Below are 16966 nucleotides of genomic sequence, written 5' to 3' on the forward strand. Positions count from 1 at the left end.
CAGGAGTTCAAGACCAGCCTGAATATAGTGAGAATTAATATGAGACCTTGTCTATACAAAAAATAAAAATTAGCTGAGCGTGGTGGTGCAAACTTGTAGTCCTAGCTACCAGGGAGGCTGAGGTGAGAGGATCATTTGAGCCCAGAAGTTTGAGGCTGCAGTAAGCTATGATTGTGCCACAGAACTCAGAACTCCAGCCTGGGCAACAGAGTGAGATTCTGTACGCTGTGTATAAAAAAAAAAAATTATAAGAATAAAGAATAGTCATGTAGTAGCACCTTACAGAGCTAAATATAGAAGAGACAAGTGCATCTGTCCCAAACTTAGTTTCACTTGATATAATAGTGATCTTTGATAAAGTTATTCTATCGTGGATGAAGGCAATGAATTAGATTATAACTGTCTTTTATGTAAATGTCTTCAAGTGGCTTACAAATAAGGAATGGGGAAGTTAGGTTTTCATTTATGAGAATTGAGTTACAGATCTAAGTTACCTTAGAAGGTTTTGTACCCAGATCTAAGTAGTTAGTTAGGATGCCCTATAAACTTGTTTGAAAATTTGACATGAGAAATAAAGTATCACTTTTAATGAGACACATTTGGTTTCATATGTTTCTTTCTAGTTTGAACCCACTTACGAAGAATTCCCTTCCTTAGAGAGTGATTCTTTGTTGGATTACAGCTGTATGCAGAGGCTGGGAGCAAAACTGGGGTAGGTGACAAGGCCTGGGGTGTCAGGCTTCATACTGCCCTTCTTGTGAAAGCCAGATGAATTCCATAGAAGGGATGAATGGAGACCATTTTAAAGCCTAAGGTTGAATGAAAGAGTGAATATTTATTTAATAAAACACTGTATTCCTATACTTGTTGAGCTGAATTACTCAACTGTATTGACTTTTTTACTTAATACAATGGAAATTTATTCTTTTGGTATAATGAGCTGGAAAGAAACAACATTTATGTCATTCAGTGTTAGTTCTATAAACCTGAAACAATTGGTCATTCAGGCATCAAATCCTGTCTAGTAGAAACTTGGTGGCTAAACCGACTTGGTTAGTTTTTTTTATTAATCATACTTTAAAGATCTCCTTCTGCTGTTTATTGTTTCTGCCTACTGAAACTAATGGTAATTTGTTTCCTCGTGTGATTTGTGATTTTTAAAGTTATTATAAGCTCATATTTCACAGTTCCTGATCTGAAGGAATTCAGTGAGATTTAGTTTGAGGATGTTTTCCTCCAGAGAGAATTCGTTTTGACATTTGTCAGGTACCTGGGAGTGCTCTGTCAACCTGGAATCATTTATATTTTTCTCAGCATTGGGACTTTTTGCTGATTTGATTTTTGACTGTGCCAGGAATGTGAATTTAAGCCTCAAACCTGAGTGAATTTTAACCTGTGGTTATAAAGTCTTAGGGAAGACTTCTCCCTCCATCTAGAACCAAAACGGAAATAAACAAGTTTACATGCAGGCTCCAGGCTCCTTTGCAAGGTGGGTTTTTTCTGGTCCACCTCTTCGCTGAAGGTGTAGCTTTTGTGCATGGAAGCAGTCCCAGCCGGAGAGGGGAGTCAGTTATATCTGCTCACCTTATCCAGATGCAGTGCCTGGCTTCTGTGTCCCATGCTGGCCTTAAACTCAAGGCCTTAAGATACTGCATTCAGTGTAAGAATCAGGACAGCTGTGAGGTCCTGTTTTCCCTTTGGATTCCAAGAATTTCTCTCTTTTTTTTTTGAGACGGAATCTTGCTCTGTCACCTAGGCTAGAGTGCAGTGACACTCTAGCAACCTCCGCCTCCCGGGTTCAAGTGATTCTCCTGCCTCAGCCTCCCGAGTAGCTGGGATTACAGGTGCCCACCATCATGCCCGGCTAATTTTTGTATTTTTAGTAGAGACAGAGTTTCACCATCTTGACCAGGCCGGTCTTGAACTCTTGACCTTGTGATCCACCCGCCTCGGCCTCCCAAAGTGCTGGGATTACAGGCATGAGCCGCTGCGCCCGGCCAAGAATTTCTGTTTGTTACAAGCTCATCTGTACCTTCAAAAAGAAGTTTCAGAAATATTCTACCCGGCATCTGAGATGTTTTGCAGTTGGAGGGCTCTCAGGATGTCTTCACCATTGGTAGAAATGAAGTCTTCATCACCCTTAATGTAGTTTGATAACATTTATTGCTTTCAGTTGACTACAGGTTGACTTTATTGTCTCACAGATTTGTGTCTGGCCTAATTAACCAAGGAAAAGTGGAAGCGTTTGAAAAAATGTTGTGGAGAGTCTGCAAAGGGTACACCATTGTGTCCTATGCAGAACTGGATGAATCCCTCGAAGACCCTGAAACAGTGAGTAAATGTCACCATCACCTTTTAGCAATGATGGACTAACAGCAGAGTTGGAGATGTGGTAGAAAGAATGTTTTTCTCCTGAACCATTTGATAAGAAGATGTTAACCTGATACCTTATCTCCTCAACCATGTGTAGTGTGTGTAGTTCCTGAAATCAGGGACGTCATCTTACATTGCCATCACATGACCATCAGTCAGGAAATGAATGTAGATGCGTTACTCATTCATTCACATGTAGATGTGAATCTCATTCAGGTTTCACCAGTTGTCCTAGTATTGTCAAAGCAAAGAATGTAATTTAGCATCGCATGTTGGATTTAGTTGTCATATCTCTCTCTTTTTTTAAACTTTTTTTTTTTTTTAAGGAGATGGGGTCTCGCTGTGTTGCCTAGGCTGGTCTCAAACTCCTGGCCTCAAGCGATCCTCCCACCCAGGCCTCTCAAAGCCTCCCAAAGTATTGGGATTACAGGTGTGAGCCTCCTCACCTGGCTTTTTTTTGTTTTATTTTTGATAGCGATGGGGATCTTACTATGCTGCCCAGACTGGTCTCGAGCCATCCTCCTGCCTTGGCGTCCCAAAGTGTTGGGATTACAGGCATGAGCCACCGTGCCAGCCTGTCCTGTCTCTCTGATCTCCTTTATTCTGGGACAGTGTCTCAGACTTTCCTTGGCTTTTGTGACCTTGACATTTTAAAATATTACAAGTTGTTTTGGTAGCGTGTCTCTGGGTTTGGGTTTCCCAGGTGTCTTCTCATGATTCTGTTCAGGTCACATGCCTCTGGCAGGAGCGCTGCTGACGTGAGGCTGTGTTCTTCTCATTGCACTGTCAGGTGCCACACATTTCTGTTTGTTCCGTTACTGGTCGTGGTCACTTTGATCACTTGATGAAGGCACTCCTCTCTAGGCTTTGCTGTGAAGTGACTCCTTTTTTGTGTTTGAAACTGTAAATATCCCATTCGTCATCAGGTTTTCAGCGTCCTCGTTTATTTCCTATTTTATTTGATAGGTTCCTGTTCCTTTAGTTATTTATTTTGATATTCACATTCTCCTAGATTTGGCCAGTTGGAATCCATTCAGGCTGGCCTTTATATCCATTTTACACGTTCCCATCACTTTTTGAGCACTTGTTTGTATAACAGGATGTCCAGATGCATGTTGCAATTCCTCTCACACGGCTCTGGAATCAGCTGTTTCTTCAAGGAGGCTTTTTTTTTTGAGTGCGTCTTGGTATTTTGAAGCGAAGATGTGGCTTCTGGGTGTGCCCATTGGTATTGAGGGGTTGCTTTTCCTTGGCTCTGTCAGAGGTAGCTTGGGGACACAGAGCACATGCACATATACATTTACTGCTGTGGGCCCGTTACTCTCCCACCACCCCATCCATCCCCATGTACACACCTAACAGCTGTGGGGCTGAATGGTTCAGAGGGAGGATGGAGGCAGCGGGAGAGGCAGAGTCATAGTCACCCTTAAGATACCTCTGTTTTTGGACTTCACAGTAAAGATGACTGTTGCTTTAAACGAGGATGAACTGCTGGTCTACTAAAGGGGGAAAAGGAACTTGGTTTTCTTAATTTTGAGGAAAGGTTCTTATTTTTTTTCTAAGTTGGCCTCAGGAATTTTGGCTGCCAGATTAATATACATCCCATAATAAAGAGAAATTTGGCTTTTATTTATTTATTTATTTATTTTTACTTTCTTAGACGGAGTCTCACTCTGTCACCCAGGCTGGAGTGCAGTAGCATGATCTCAGCTCACTGCAACCTCTACCTCCCGGGTTCAAGCAATTCTCCTGTCTCAGCCTCCCGAGTAGCTAGGACTACATCGGTGTGGACCGCCATACCCGGCTAATTTTTTTATTTTTAGTAGAGATGGGGTTTCACCATATTGAAACACCATCAGGAGTTAGGTCTTGAACTCCTGACCTCAAGTGATCCACCCTCCTTGGCTTCTCAAAGTGCTGAGATTATAGGCATGAGCCACCACGCCCAGCCTGTGATTTATTTTTGGTTTTCTAAAATAAAAATCTAATCCGTTTGAAATCTCATCAGTCAAGCCCTTCATTCACCACACACTTGTAATATTTTCTACTTGTTTGTGACTTTTGTAACTGCCAGTGGCCATCTGTTAATTATCCTTCAGTTGTGACCTTGATGACTTTTTTATTTCAAGCTGATTAAAACTAAGATCAAAACTGTTCCGAAGTAGCATTTACATATTTTTTGAGTTTCTTCCTTATTAAGAGACAATATCAGTAATTCTCATGCAGAGCATTTACTCAAAAAGTTTTTTAATAGAATTTGTAAGTTCTCTTATGAGTCTGCAACCTCCACCTCCCGGGTTCAAGTGATTCTCCTGCCTCAGCCTCCTGAGCAGCTGGGACTATAGGTACCCGCCACCACGCCCAGCTAATTTTTGTATTTTTAATAGAGACGGGGTTTTACCATGTTGGCCAGGCTGGCCTCGAACTCCTGACCTCAAGCAATTGCCTGCTTTTGCCTCTCAAAAAGTGCTGGGATTATAGGCGTGAGCCACCGTGCCTGGCTTCTTATGCCGAATTTTTTTTTTTTTTTTTGAGATGGAGTTTCACTCTTGTTGCCCAGGCTGGAGTGCAATGGCACGATCTCGGCTCACCACAACCTCCGCCTCCCAGGTTCAAGCAATTCTCCTGCCTCAGCCTCCCTAGTAGCTGGGATTATAGGCATGTGCCACCACGCCCAGCTAATGTTGTGTTTTTAGTAGAGACGGGGTTTCTCCATGTTGGTCAGGCTAGTCTGGAACTCCCGACCTCAGGTGATCCACCCACCTTGACCTTCCAAAGTGCTGGGATTACAGGCATGAGCCACCGCACCTGGCCTTTATGCCAAATTTTTATGGAATATGTTAAAGGGCAGTAAACATCTGTGAAGGAATACAGAGAATATCTTGAAAATACGATCCCCATCCCCACGGTTATAAAGAAAATGCATGTCCATTATAGAAAATTGGGAACAGTGTAGAAAACAAGAAGAAAAAGAAGTCACTTGCAATCTCCTATTCTGAGCCACTGTTAACATGGCAAGTGTATGTTCTTTCAGTCTTTTTCTGGGTAAGATAGGGGTATTTTATTTGGTAACTTTTACTCAGGTTCTAGGATTTGTTTATAGTGTCAGGTTTAGTGTCTTTTGGGTTCAGTGTCTGACCCTCTTGAAGTCATTACAGTCCTTACAGGCTATTTTTAGCCATTTTCCCCCATTGGTGTCATTTCTAAATGCTGACCATTCTCTCTACATCAAAGCTAGACATGGGCGCTTTCTTTGGTTGTATAGTTTGTATTTTTCTGTTGTGTGTGGCACCACTTCTGCCTTGTGCCTTAAGTGGTTGTGTTCGTTGACACACTACCATGTTGCCCAGGCTGGTCTTGAACTCCTGGGCTGAAATGATCCTCCTGCCTCTGCCCCGCAAAGTGTTGAGATTACAGGCCTGGGCTGAAACGATCCTCCTGCCTTGGCCCCCTGAAGTGTTGGGATTACCGTTCCCAGCCTCTTTTTCCTGGTTCTAACTATTTTCTGACACTGTGAAGTCGGCTTCCATTATCCTCAACGTGTCTAGTGGGTGGCTCCATTAACTGACATCATTTATTCATTGTATTCATTCTTCCAGCCACATCCTCCATCTCCTCCTCCTGCCATCCCCTCCCTCCCACCACCGCCTGCCCATGCTATGCTGTAGCTCCCCAGTCTGTGCTCCTGTTCCCTGGGCCCAGGGCTCAATTTTTGGACAGCTTCTCTCTTATTTCTGCCTTTAGGGATCTCACATAATTTTATGATTTTAAATACCATGCCTCAAATGTATATATCCCTAGCTTGGACCTGTCCCCAGAATACTAGACTTTTATGTCCGTCTACTTCATATCTCCGTTTAAGTATCTGGAAGACCGTTTCTGCTTTTGCCTAAAACTGAACATCTGATCTTTCTTCCCAAACCTGCCCTTCCAGACCCATTGATCTAACTGTCCAGGCTGAAAGCCCTGGGTTTCTCCCCACTCTTCTCTGTTTCTCACATCTGACTTGAATCCCTCAGCAGATCTGGTGGCCATGTCTTCTAAATAGAGAGTCCGACTGCCTCCTTGCTCTACCTCCCTCCTGGTCCAGGTCTCGTCCCGCACCTGCCTCGCCTGACTGGGCTCCTGCTCCTGCCTCTGCCTCAGCCTGGTCTCTTCTCCTGGCATCCAGAATGATCCCCAGGAAACCACAGTCAGATCATTTCATTCCTATACTCACGACCCTCCAGGGGCTTCCTGTCTTCCTCAGCTAAGCCCTGTGGAGCCGCACAGTGGGCCTGTGGCCCTCGTCGTATCTGAGCTGGTGTCACTCTGTCTCTCCCCGGCGATGCTGGCCTCCTCAAGTCTCCCGACTGTGCTTCTGTGTGTGCTTCGCCTCTGCTTGGAAGTCTCTTCTCCCAGCGACCATGGGGCTCGCGTCCTCACCTCCTGCAATTTTTTTTCCATTTACCCTGACTTGAAGCTCACCTGCGTTTCTTTATTGCTCAGATGTCACCTTCTCGGGGAGATCTTCCTTGCCCGTCCTATGTGAGATCACAGTGCCCAAGCCTGCCCTCTCTCCCCTCTCTTCATCCTGCATCTGTTGTTTATATCACTTATCTCTACCTGGCGTACTTTCTTTGTTTCTTTTGCTGTCAAGTTGAATATAAGTTTAAGTTCCCTTCCCCTCCCACGTCAGGGATTTTTGTCAGTTTTCTTCACTGCTATATCCTTAGCACCTATAATAGTGTCTGGCAAATAGGCTAAAAACCTATTCAGTTTTTATAGAATTCTGCTTTGTCGGATATTTGTAAATGCAGGGTGATTCTTATTATTTACAGTAGTTTTGCTTCATAAAGTCACTGAGGGCCGAGCACAGTGGCTCATGCCTGTAATCCCAACACTTTCAGAGGCCGAGGCGAGCGGATCACCTGAGGTCAGAAGTTCGAGACCAGCCTGACCAACAAGGAGAAACCCCATCTATACTAAAAATACAAAATTAACCGGGTGTGGTGGCGCATGCCTGTAATCTCAACTACTCGGGAGGCAGAGGCATGAGAATCGCTTGAACCCAGGAGGTGGAGGTTGCGGTGGGCCGAGATTGTGCCGTTGTACTCTGGCCTGGGTAACAAGAGAGAAACTCTGTCTCAAAAAAAAAAAAAAAGTCACTGAAATCTCTAAATTATCAGCTATAGAAAAACTCACTGCTCCTAGGGGAAATACAGGAGTTGAGTCATTTACATTGAGCTCCCAGCCAGCAGCTCTGTGACTCGAACCTGAATGAAGTGTCCCTAACACATGCTACATCTCCGTCAGGCACATTGCAGCCATCTTGTGCTCAGGACTGTTGGGGGAACCAGCCCTCAATATTTCAACGTAGGTCCTTTCTATTTTCCCTAAGTGTCGGCCGGTCTGAGAAACAAAGAGAAAGAGTACAAAGAGAGGAATTTTACAGCTGGGCCGCCGGGGGTGACATCACATATTGGCAGGTCCATGATGCCCCTAAGCCGCAAAACCAGCAGTTTTTATTAAGGACTTTAAAAGGGGGTGGGGGTGTATGAACAGGGAGTAGGTCCCAAAGATCACAGGCTTTAAAGGGCAGTAAAGATCACAAGGCAAAGGGCAAAGCAAAGATCACAAGTCAAAGGGCAAAATTAGAATTACTGATGAGGGTCTATGTTTGGCTGTGTACGTATTGTCATGATAAACATCTTAAACAATAGAAAACAGGGTTTGAAAGCAGAGAACCGGTCTGACCTCAAATTTACCAGGGTGGGATCTTTCCCCCACCCTAATAAGCCTGAGGGTACTGCAGGAGACCAGGGTGTATTTCAGTCCTTATCTCAACCGGATAAGACATACACTCCCAGAGCTGCCATTTACAGACCTCCCCCCAGGAATGCATTCCTTCCCCAGGGTATTCCTTGCTGGAAAAAGAATTCAGCGATATCTCTCTTACTTGCACATCTGTTTATAGGCTTTCTGCAAGAAGAAAAATATGGCTCTATTCTGCCCGATCCCACAGGCTGTCAGACCTTATGGTTATCTTCCCTTGTTCCCTGAAAATCGCTGTTGTTCTATTCTTTTTCAAGGTGCACTGATTTCATATTGTTCAAACACACATTTTACAATCAATTTGTACAATAGTGTTCCTGAGGTGACGTACATTCTCAGCTTACGAAGATAACAGGATTAAAAGATTAAAGTAAAGACAGGCATAAGAAATTATAAGAGCATTATTAGGGAAGTGATAAATGTCCATGAAATATTCACAATGTATGTTCAGAGATTGCAGTAAAGACAGGTGTAAGAAATTATAAAAGTATTACTTTTGGGAACTGATAAATGTCCATGAAATCTTCACAATTTATGTTGTTCTGCCGCGGTTCCAGCTGGTCCCTCCATTCAGGGTCCCTGACTTCCTGCGACACAGGACACCAGACTACACCTCAGCCCTACACTTGGGGCTGTTTATACTGTGAAATCACCAAAAAAAACACAGAAGTGTGAAAAACATGACACCAAACAGACTCTGAAAAGGACGCTTGGTGATAGTCTGAAAGCGGAGATGGGAAGGGAGGGCGTCACCTTGTTGGACTTTACCTGGGAACCTGGGTGTCGGGTGCCTAAAATTTTTGGCTGCTGTGCACATGACTGAAAGTGCTCTGTGGATTGATTTGGGGCTGTTATTACAAGTAGGTGAATTTGTAATTACAGAATCCTCAAATAAGGAGGATCGACTGTTTTGAATTAATGAATGAACGCTTTGACAGTGTTTGAGCTGCCAAAGTTCTAGAAGTTCTACACACAGAAGTAACACTTACCCTTATTCATTCTTTGTAGGGGGAAGTCATAAAATGGTATGTCTTTTTAATATCCTTTTGGGGAGAGCAGATTGGCCACAAGGTTAAGAAGATTTGTGATTGGTAAGAAAAAGAAACATTTCATTTAATTTATGTCTTTATATTCAGCCACCTCAAGTTTTCCTTCAACATCCCTCTGGAGTCAGAAATAGAGTGGCTGCTAGTTTTTGTTATATGATTTCTTTGCTGCACTGCCAAGTTCTTAAACATTAATTTGTCATCTCTCTTTGCTTTCTTCCACCAATGGAGAACTCAGCTTGCCTTGTTTCTTGCAGGGTGGAGGGGGGTTTGGGCGTTTTCTATTTACTAGAATTTGGTTCTCAATTGGTGGAATAGAAAGTAATTTCAGGTGTCCCCTGGATAAGCCTTTTATTTTCATAGACAGATATTTGTTTTACTATCGATTAAAAAACTATACCCCGCTCAGCAAACCCATGATTTCACAGATATTGTTGCTTAGGATAAGGCTAGAATAGGTATTTAATTTTTCAGAGGCAGAACTTAAAGAAAAATAAAAGTATGGTGTTAACATATGAAGGTGGTCTGGGAATGACTGCAGTTTGGGGACACAGCTCGGCATTCCCCCATGCAGTATGGGTGCCGAGTGGCCCTGAGAGGAGCCAGGGAGACTGCAGACTCTGTCAAAGGCAATTGCTAGGAAGCCAGAGCTCTTTTCTCCTTTGTTTTTGTGTGTGTGTATGTGTGTGTGTGTGTGTGTCTGTGTGTGTGTCTGTGTGTGTCTTTGTGTTTGTGTTTAAACCTGTTCAGTGATTCCAAGCCCAAGGATATTGTTGAATTTTAGGAAGCTGGAATTGGGAATGAGCTGCCAGGAATCATTGAGGGCAGGAGTGGAATTTGGATCCAACAGGGAGTTTGCTAAATTTGTCTCACTCAGCAGGTGGTTGTTGAGCATCTGTATGCACGGCCTGACCAAGGCCGGATGCCTGCGTCTGCACCCGTGTCTCCCAAATGACTGCTTTCATTTCGTTTTGCCAGAAGATGTGCCAGGGAGGTGAATGCGTTTAGTTCTAGTGCTGACAGATGTGAGAGTGTGTTCAACTCTGTCTTCCAGTTACCACTGCCATGTGTACCCCTATCCAAACACAGCCGAGGAGCGGAGGGAGATCCAGGAGGGGCTGAACACCCGCATTCAAGATCTCTACACTGTGAGTAAGCCGGGAGCGGATGCCTCCTTATCTGAGGGCTGCCAAACATTTACACATACATTTTCTCTGTTTTTTTAACATAGATAATATCGGTCATAGACAAATCAAGATGTTCTAGTGAGATTGGAATGTTGCTTCCCTCCCTCCTCCCCATGGAAGTTTTATTTTAGCAACATGTTAGGAACCTGAGTAGTAATGACATGGCTTTAAACAAATATTCTGTGGTCACCTTTGATATGTTGGATGGTAATTCTTTTTTCTTTTTGAGACGGTCTCGCTCTGTTGCCCAGCCTTTGAGTGCAGTGGCGTAATCTTAGCTCACTGCAACCTCTGCTTCCTGGGTTCAAGCAATCTCTGCCTCAGCCTCCCGAGTAGCCGGGATTACAGGCGTACACCACCATGCCTGGCCAATTGTGGTATTTTTAGTAGAGATAGAGTATCACCACGTTGCCCAGGCTCGTCTCAAATTCCTGACCTCAAATGATTCGCCCACCTCAGCCTCCCAAAGTGCTGGGATTACAGGCGTGCGCCACCACACTCAGCCTGGATTGTAATTCTTGTAATCCTTTTTTTTTTTGAGGTGGAATCATGCCCTGTTGCCAGGCTGGAATGCTGTGGTGCAATCTCAGCTCACTGCAATCTCTGCCTCCCGGGTTCAAGCAATTCTCCTGCCTCAGCCTCCCGAGCTGGGATTACAGGCATGTGCCACCAATCCCTGCTAATTTTTTTGTATTTTTAGTAGAGATGGGGTTTCATCATGTTGGCCAGGATGGTCTCGATCTCCTGACCTCGTGATGCACCTGCCTCGGCCTCCCGGAGTGCTGGAATTACAGGCGTGAGCCACTGCCCCTGGTCTGGATTGTAATTCTTGATCACCCAAGACAAGCCAGCCCCAGTTAACATGGTGAGGGCATTATTTTACCAGCAGGATTTAAATTCATTTTTCTCCTGATGACAGTGAGGATTCTTGTTGGCAAGAAGTGTCCTTCTGACTCAGTTAAGCGAGAGAGGATTTCTTGGCAGGGTGGGATGGGCATTGGTGGCTCACAGGGTTGATGGGGCGAGGCCAAGCTTGGGAATGGGTAGGAACCCGGGGAGCTTGCTGGACCCTGGTAGACCACCACGCTGCTGCAGTGACGATGACGTCTCACCATTTCCTGTGCCCTGGGGTCATGTTCTCCAGAGGCAACCTCCCAAAATAGGGCATCTGATTGACTGAGCTTAGACTTTTCTGCCCACCTCTGAGTGGTACTAGGGGCAGGGAGGAGAAGGAAGGAACGGCTCCCTTAGCTGCCACCAGGATAGGCAGATGCCTGGAATGATCCTCTGTCAATGGGGCGAAAGTCCTCTAAAGGAAGTCGGGTGCCAGGTGGACAAAAACCAAAACATGCCCATTCCACTGTTGTTCTTCCCTAGGTACTGCACAAAACCGAGGACTATTTGAGGCAAGTGCTATGTAAAGCTGCCGAGTCTGTCTACAGCCGTGTGATCCAGGTGAAGAAAATGAAGGCCATCTACCACATGCTGAACATGTGCAGCTTTGATGTGACCAACAAGTGCCTCATTGCCGAGGTCTGGTGTCCCGAGGCGGATCTGCAGGACCTGCGCCGGGCGCTGGAGGAGGGCTCGGTAAGGCTGCCTTCCTCTCCTCTGCCAGGAATAGAAGAGAGACTGATGGAACTGATAAATTCCGAGAAAAAAAAGAAGGGAGAATTTCATAGAGTAATGAGAATGCACTGTGTTGACTCTTCTTTTTTTTTTTTTTTTTGAGACAGAGTCTCACTCCGTTGCCCAGGCAGGAGTGCAGTGGCACCATCTCAGCTCACTGTAAGCTCCGCCCCCCAGGTTCATGCCATTCTCCTGCCTCAGCCTCCCAAGGAGCTGGGATTACAGGTGCCGACCACCACAGCCGGCTAATGTTTTGTATTTTTAGTAGAGACAGGGTTTCACTGTGTTAGCCAGGATGGTCTTGATCTCCTGACCTCATGATTCACCCGCCTCGGCCTCCCAGAATGCTGGGATTACAGGTGTGAGCCACCACGCCTGGCCTTGTTTTTTTTTAAATATTAATTTAAAAAATTAAAATAGAGATGGGGTTTTACTCTGTTGCCGAGGCTGGTCTCAAACTTCTGGCCCCAAGGGATCCTCCTGCCTCAGTCTCCCAAAGTGCTGGGATTACAGGTGTGAGCCACTGTGCCCAGCCTTGGCTCTGTTTTGGAACTGAAATTATGGTGAGCTGCTCATTCAAAGGTGTATGTGTGTACATGTGTTTTTACATTGCTCTTTTGAGTAAGTAATTCATTCACATGGTTTAAAAGTGAAAAGAAATAAAAGAGTATGAAAGACACAGTTCAGTGGCTTCCAGACACAGTTCAGTGGCTTCCTCCCACCCCATAGCCTTACTTGTCCACTTCTTCCACTCAAAGATAACCATTACTTCAGTTCTGTTAGTTCTTTGAGTTTCTTAACCATAGATAAGCAGATATGAGTAGATATTATTTTTCTTTCTTTTTCTTCACAAAAGGGCGCTATTCATACTATTCTTTTCACTTAATAAAACTTCTCTATTTTTCTTTTAACTGTTTAATATTCTGTTGTGTGCATACCATGGTTTATTTAACCAGTTTTCTGGTCATTTAGGTAGTTTCCACTTTTACAGATAGCACTATGATGTCAAATCTATTTGTAGGATAAATTCCCAGAAATGGAATTGCTGGACTGATGTTGATAGATGTTGTCAGCTATTGTATTTCTCTCATTATGAGTGAAGGGGAATACCTTTTTTTTGTTTAAGAACCCTTTGGCTGGGTGCAGTGGCTCACACCTGTAATCCCAGCACATTGGCAGGCCGAGGCAGCTGGATCATGAGGTCAGGAGATTGAGACCAGCCTGACCAACATGGTGAAACCCCATCTCTACTAAAAATACAAAATTAGCCAGGCGTGGTGGCACATGCTTGTATCATGCCTGTAATCCTAGCTACTCGGGAAGCTGAGGCAGGAGAATCGCTTGAACCCAGGAGGAAGAGGTTGCGGTGAGCCAAGATGGCGCCACTGCACTCCAGCCTGGGCAACAAGAGCAAAACTTTGTCTCAAAAAAAAAAAAAGGAGCCTTTTAAATTTTCTTTTTTTGGTGAACTGTCTGTTCATATTCTGCAGCCATTTTCCATCATATGTTGGCCTTTTTCTTACCAATTTCTGTTGGCTCCTGGTCTGTGACACCAGTAAGAATATTTTCCCCGGTTTGTCCCTCGTCTTTTGACCTAGGATGTTTCTATTTGTTTGTTTGTTTGTTTTGGCCATGCAGAAGTTTTTTGTTAAATATAGTTGAACTTATCCATCTTTGCTCTTACACCTTCCAGATGTTGAATCACAGGCTTTGCCCACTGCGAGATTCTAGTATAATTCTTCCATGTTCCCGCGAGGTTTTCTTCTACATTAAACTCGGTTTTTGGTCGTGGAAAGAACAGGTTTACGTATTTCAAGTGACAATTAAAGGAACACCTTTTTCATGAGTGTTTTGGTTATGTGACCTTGTCTCATTGCATAATTCTGTGATGATACAAATGTAAAATATAATGTCCATTATGACATCAACATGAATACCCAGTACTGAGAAAGACAGCAACACATAAATAGTATGTTGTTATTTAGAGTGTGAACCACCTATTTGAGAGATAAACACAGATGATTCTTCTTTTACTGAGGTGACATGAGTTTGAGGGACATGACTAGTACTCCTGTTATATGTGGTATGTGTGCTGCTTTGTAACTTTCAAGGTGGCTGCATTCAATTCAGATCGAGCCCATGGTGCTGTTTCTCCGTCTCCCGCATGCACACGCGCTGGGGTCTCTTGATCGAGCCCATGGTGCTGTTTCTCCGTCTCCTGCGTGCACACGCACTGGGGTCTCTTGAGAGCTGCGTATTAAGGCCTCAGTGGCCGCGTGGCCACCTCCCGCTGCATAGCTGTTCTTTGCTCTGCTTGTGCACTCCGACTCTTGGTTTCCCATCAAGGGTACTGAGCTCTCAGCCCACCTCTTACTGCTCACAGTCACCGTCTCTTCCCTTTCCTCATCTGTCCTGTCCTGTGTTATTTTTCTCCATACGTTTTTAGTTTTCTTGAAAAGGAGCTGGCTTTCGAAGATAAAAGCAGGTGACTGAGACATTCTCCAGTGTTGATGAAGCCTGGCTCATCACCTGCATCCCCACACCTCATGAATCTGGCTCTTCACGGTTGCCTTGGTAGTCAGCTCCTGTCTACAGGATGCCTTTTTTTCTGTTGCCAAGATTGAATTTGATCAGGCACACAGGGGACTCACATGTGGAACTCCTAACAGGCTGTGCCAGGCGGAAGCGGGGAGTCTCAGCCTCCAGTCTGCAGATCCCAGTTCTTGGGTTCATGTCTCTCTAGTCACTTGGCTGCCTGAAGCTCATTCCCTAGAGATGCCTCACAGAGGCTTGCGAGAATCATATTCCCTGAATTCTCACGTTGATCACAGTAGCTGTCTGCTGCTTTTTATAATTGGGAGTTAGTTTTTCTGGAAATAAAATTCTGGGCTCATTTTTTTTCCCCTTGAGTATCTTACACATGTTCTTCCATCTTGTTCTGGCACCATGCTCCCAACAAAAAGCCTGATGCTAATCTAATTTTCTTTTCCTTGTAATTCTTGTGCTTTTTTAGTTTAGTTTAGTTTTGTCTTTAAAGACTAGTGATTTTCAGCCTGGGCAACATGGTTAAACCCCATCTCTACAAAAAAACTTAAAAATGAGCCAGATGTGGTGATGCACCTGTAATCTCAGCTACTCTGGAGGGTGGGGTGGGAGGATTGCTTGAGCCTGGGAGGTTGAGGCTGCATTGCGCTCCAGCCTGAGCAACAGAGCCAGACCTTGTCTCAAAACAAAAAACAAAACAAAAAACCAAAAAACAAACAATGATTTTACAGAATGTGTGTCTCTCTCTCTCTCTCTCTCTTTTTTGGAGATAGAGTCTGGCTCTTTCACCCAGGCTGGAGTACAGTGGCATGATACTGGCTCACTGCAACCTCTGCCTCCCAGGTTCAAGTGATTCTCATGCAGTGAGAATTCAAGTGATTCTCAGCCTCTCAAGTAGCTGGGTCTGGAGGTCTGCACTGCCATGCCTGGCTAATTTGTGTGTGTGAATTTTTAGCAGAGATGGGGTTTCATCATGTTGGACGGGCTGGTCTCGAACTCCTGATCCCAAGTGATCCACCTGCCTTGACCTTCCAAAATGCTGGGATTACAGGCATGAGCCATCGCGCCTGGCCCAGAATGTGTCTCTTAATGTGGTCTTTCTGTATGTTCTTTCAATATATAGTCTTTGGTGGTGGTTTTGTTAATTTCATAAACGTTCTCCTGAATTGTAGTTTTTGGTATTTGCTCTACTGTCTTGCTTTGGTTTTCTTCTTTTAGGACCTCCTGTCATCTTTCAGTGGAACCTTCTTTGCTTATCTTCAGTATCTGTCATTTTCCCTTGAATCCTTTTTGTCTTTTGTTCCTTCTTTTTGATTTGTAAGATTTCCCCTCTATGCCTTCTGTTTCTCTTACAGCAGCATGAGGAAGGGTTCTTCACTTTTGTGTTCCTTCTGGTTTTGTCTTATTTCTGAAATAATTTTTTTCTCTTTTTCCTAATTCCTTCTTGAGTTCTGTTACCTCATTCCTGAGTCTTAAAATCTGATTCCTGGTGCCTTTTCCTGTCTTGTATTATTTTCTTAATTCTTTTAACTCCTTTTGAATCAGTCAGTTACACTGGTTTTATCTGTCTTGTGGACCTTCTTTCTGGCGTCTTCTCACTGTCTGTGGGTACTCCCTGGCTTTTTTCTTCTTATGACCTTATAAGATTGATTGATAATGAAAACACTTTTAAAGTAACGTAAAACAGGTTAGTGCCAGAATAGCAGATTTTCCAGTCAAAATAAGCCTCTTTTTATTTTATTTTATTTTTTGTTTTTGAGAAGGAGTCTCACTCTGTCACCCAGGCTGGAGTGCAGTGGAGTGATCTCAGCTCACTGCAACCTCTGCCTCCCGGGTTCAAGCAATTCTCGTGCCTCAGCCTCCCAAGTAGCTGGGATTACATGTGCGCACCACCACGCCTGTCTAGTTTTTGTATTTTTAGTAAAGATTAGCCTGACTAACATGGTGAAATCCCGTCTCTACTAAAAATACAAAAAGTAGTCAGATGTGGTGGTGTGCTGCACACATGTAATCCCAGCTACCTGGGAGGCTGAGACACGAGAATCGCTTGAACCTGGGAGGCAGAGGTTGCAGTGAGCCAAGATCATGCCACTGCACTCCAACCTTTGTGACAGAGTAAGACTCCTTCTCAAAAAAAAAATAAAATAAAATAAAAAGAGACTTATTTTGACCGGAAAATCTGCTATTCTGGCAATAACCTGTTTTACCTTATTTTAAAAGTATTTTCATTATAAATCAATATAATGCGTTTCAGAAGAATTGTAAACACTGATGGATAAAGTTATATTTATGATTTTGCCATACTAGAATTCATGTGACATTCTGGTTTATTCTTGCCTTTCTCATTTTTTTATTAAGTATATTGCAGTTGCC

The 16966-nt window shown here is 44.0% G+C and overlaps 1 protein-coding gene across 4 annotated transcripts in view; it reads left to right on the plus strand.

Annotated features, from left to right (window-relative positions):
* Positions 1–16966, plus strand: part of ATP6V0A2 (ATPase H+ transporting V0 subunit a2) — a 56306-nt gene that overhangs the window by 20082 nt on the left and 19258 nt on the right. For all 4 annotated transcript variants that reach the window (XR_013401635.1, XM_077955609.1, XM_077955607.1 and 1 more), the window contains 5 exons: positions 624–712; positions 2205–2331; positions 9196–9278; positions 10288–10381; positions 11798–12010. Coding sequence is in view for 3 of the 4 variants with exons in the window: in XM_077955609.1 (XP_077811735.1) it covers positions 624–712; positions 2205–2331; positions 9196–9278; positions 10288–10381; positions 11798–12010 (606 nt within the window). In the remaining variant the exon portion in view is untranslated. The remainder of the gene's footprint in view (positions 1–623; positions 713–2204; positions 2332–9195; positions 9279–10287; positions 10382–11797; positions 12011–16966) is intronic.

Source organism: Macaca mulatta, chromosome 11 (assembly GCF_049350105.2).
Source record: "Macaca mulatta isolate MMU2019108-1 chromosome 11, T2T-MMU8v2.0, whole genome shotgun sequence".
NCBI classification, from domain to species: domain Eukaryota; kingdom Metazoa; phylum Chordata; class Mammalia; order Primates; family Cercopithecidae; genus Macaca; species Macaca mulatta.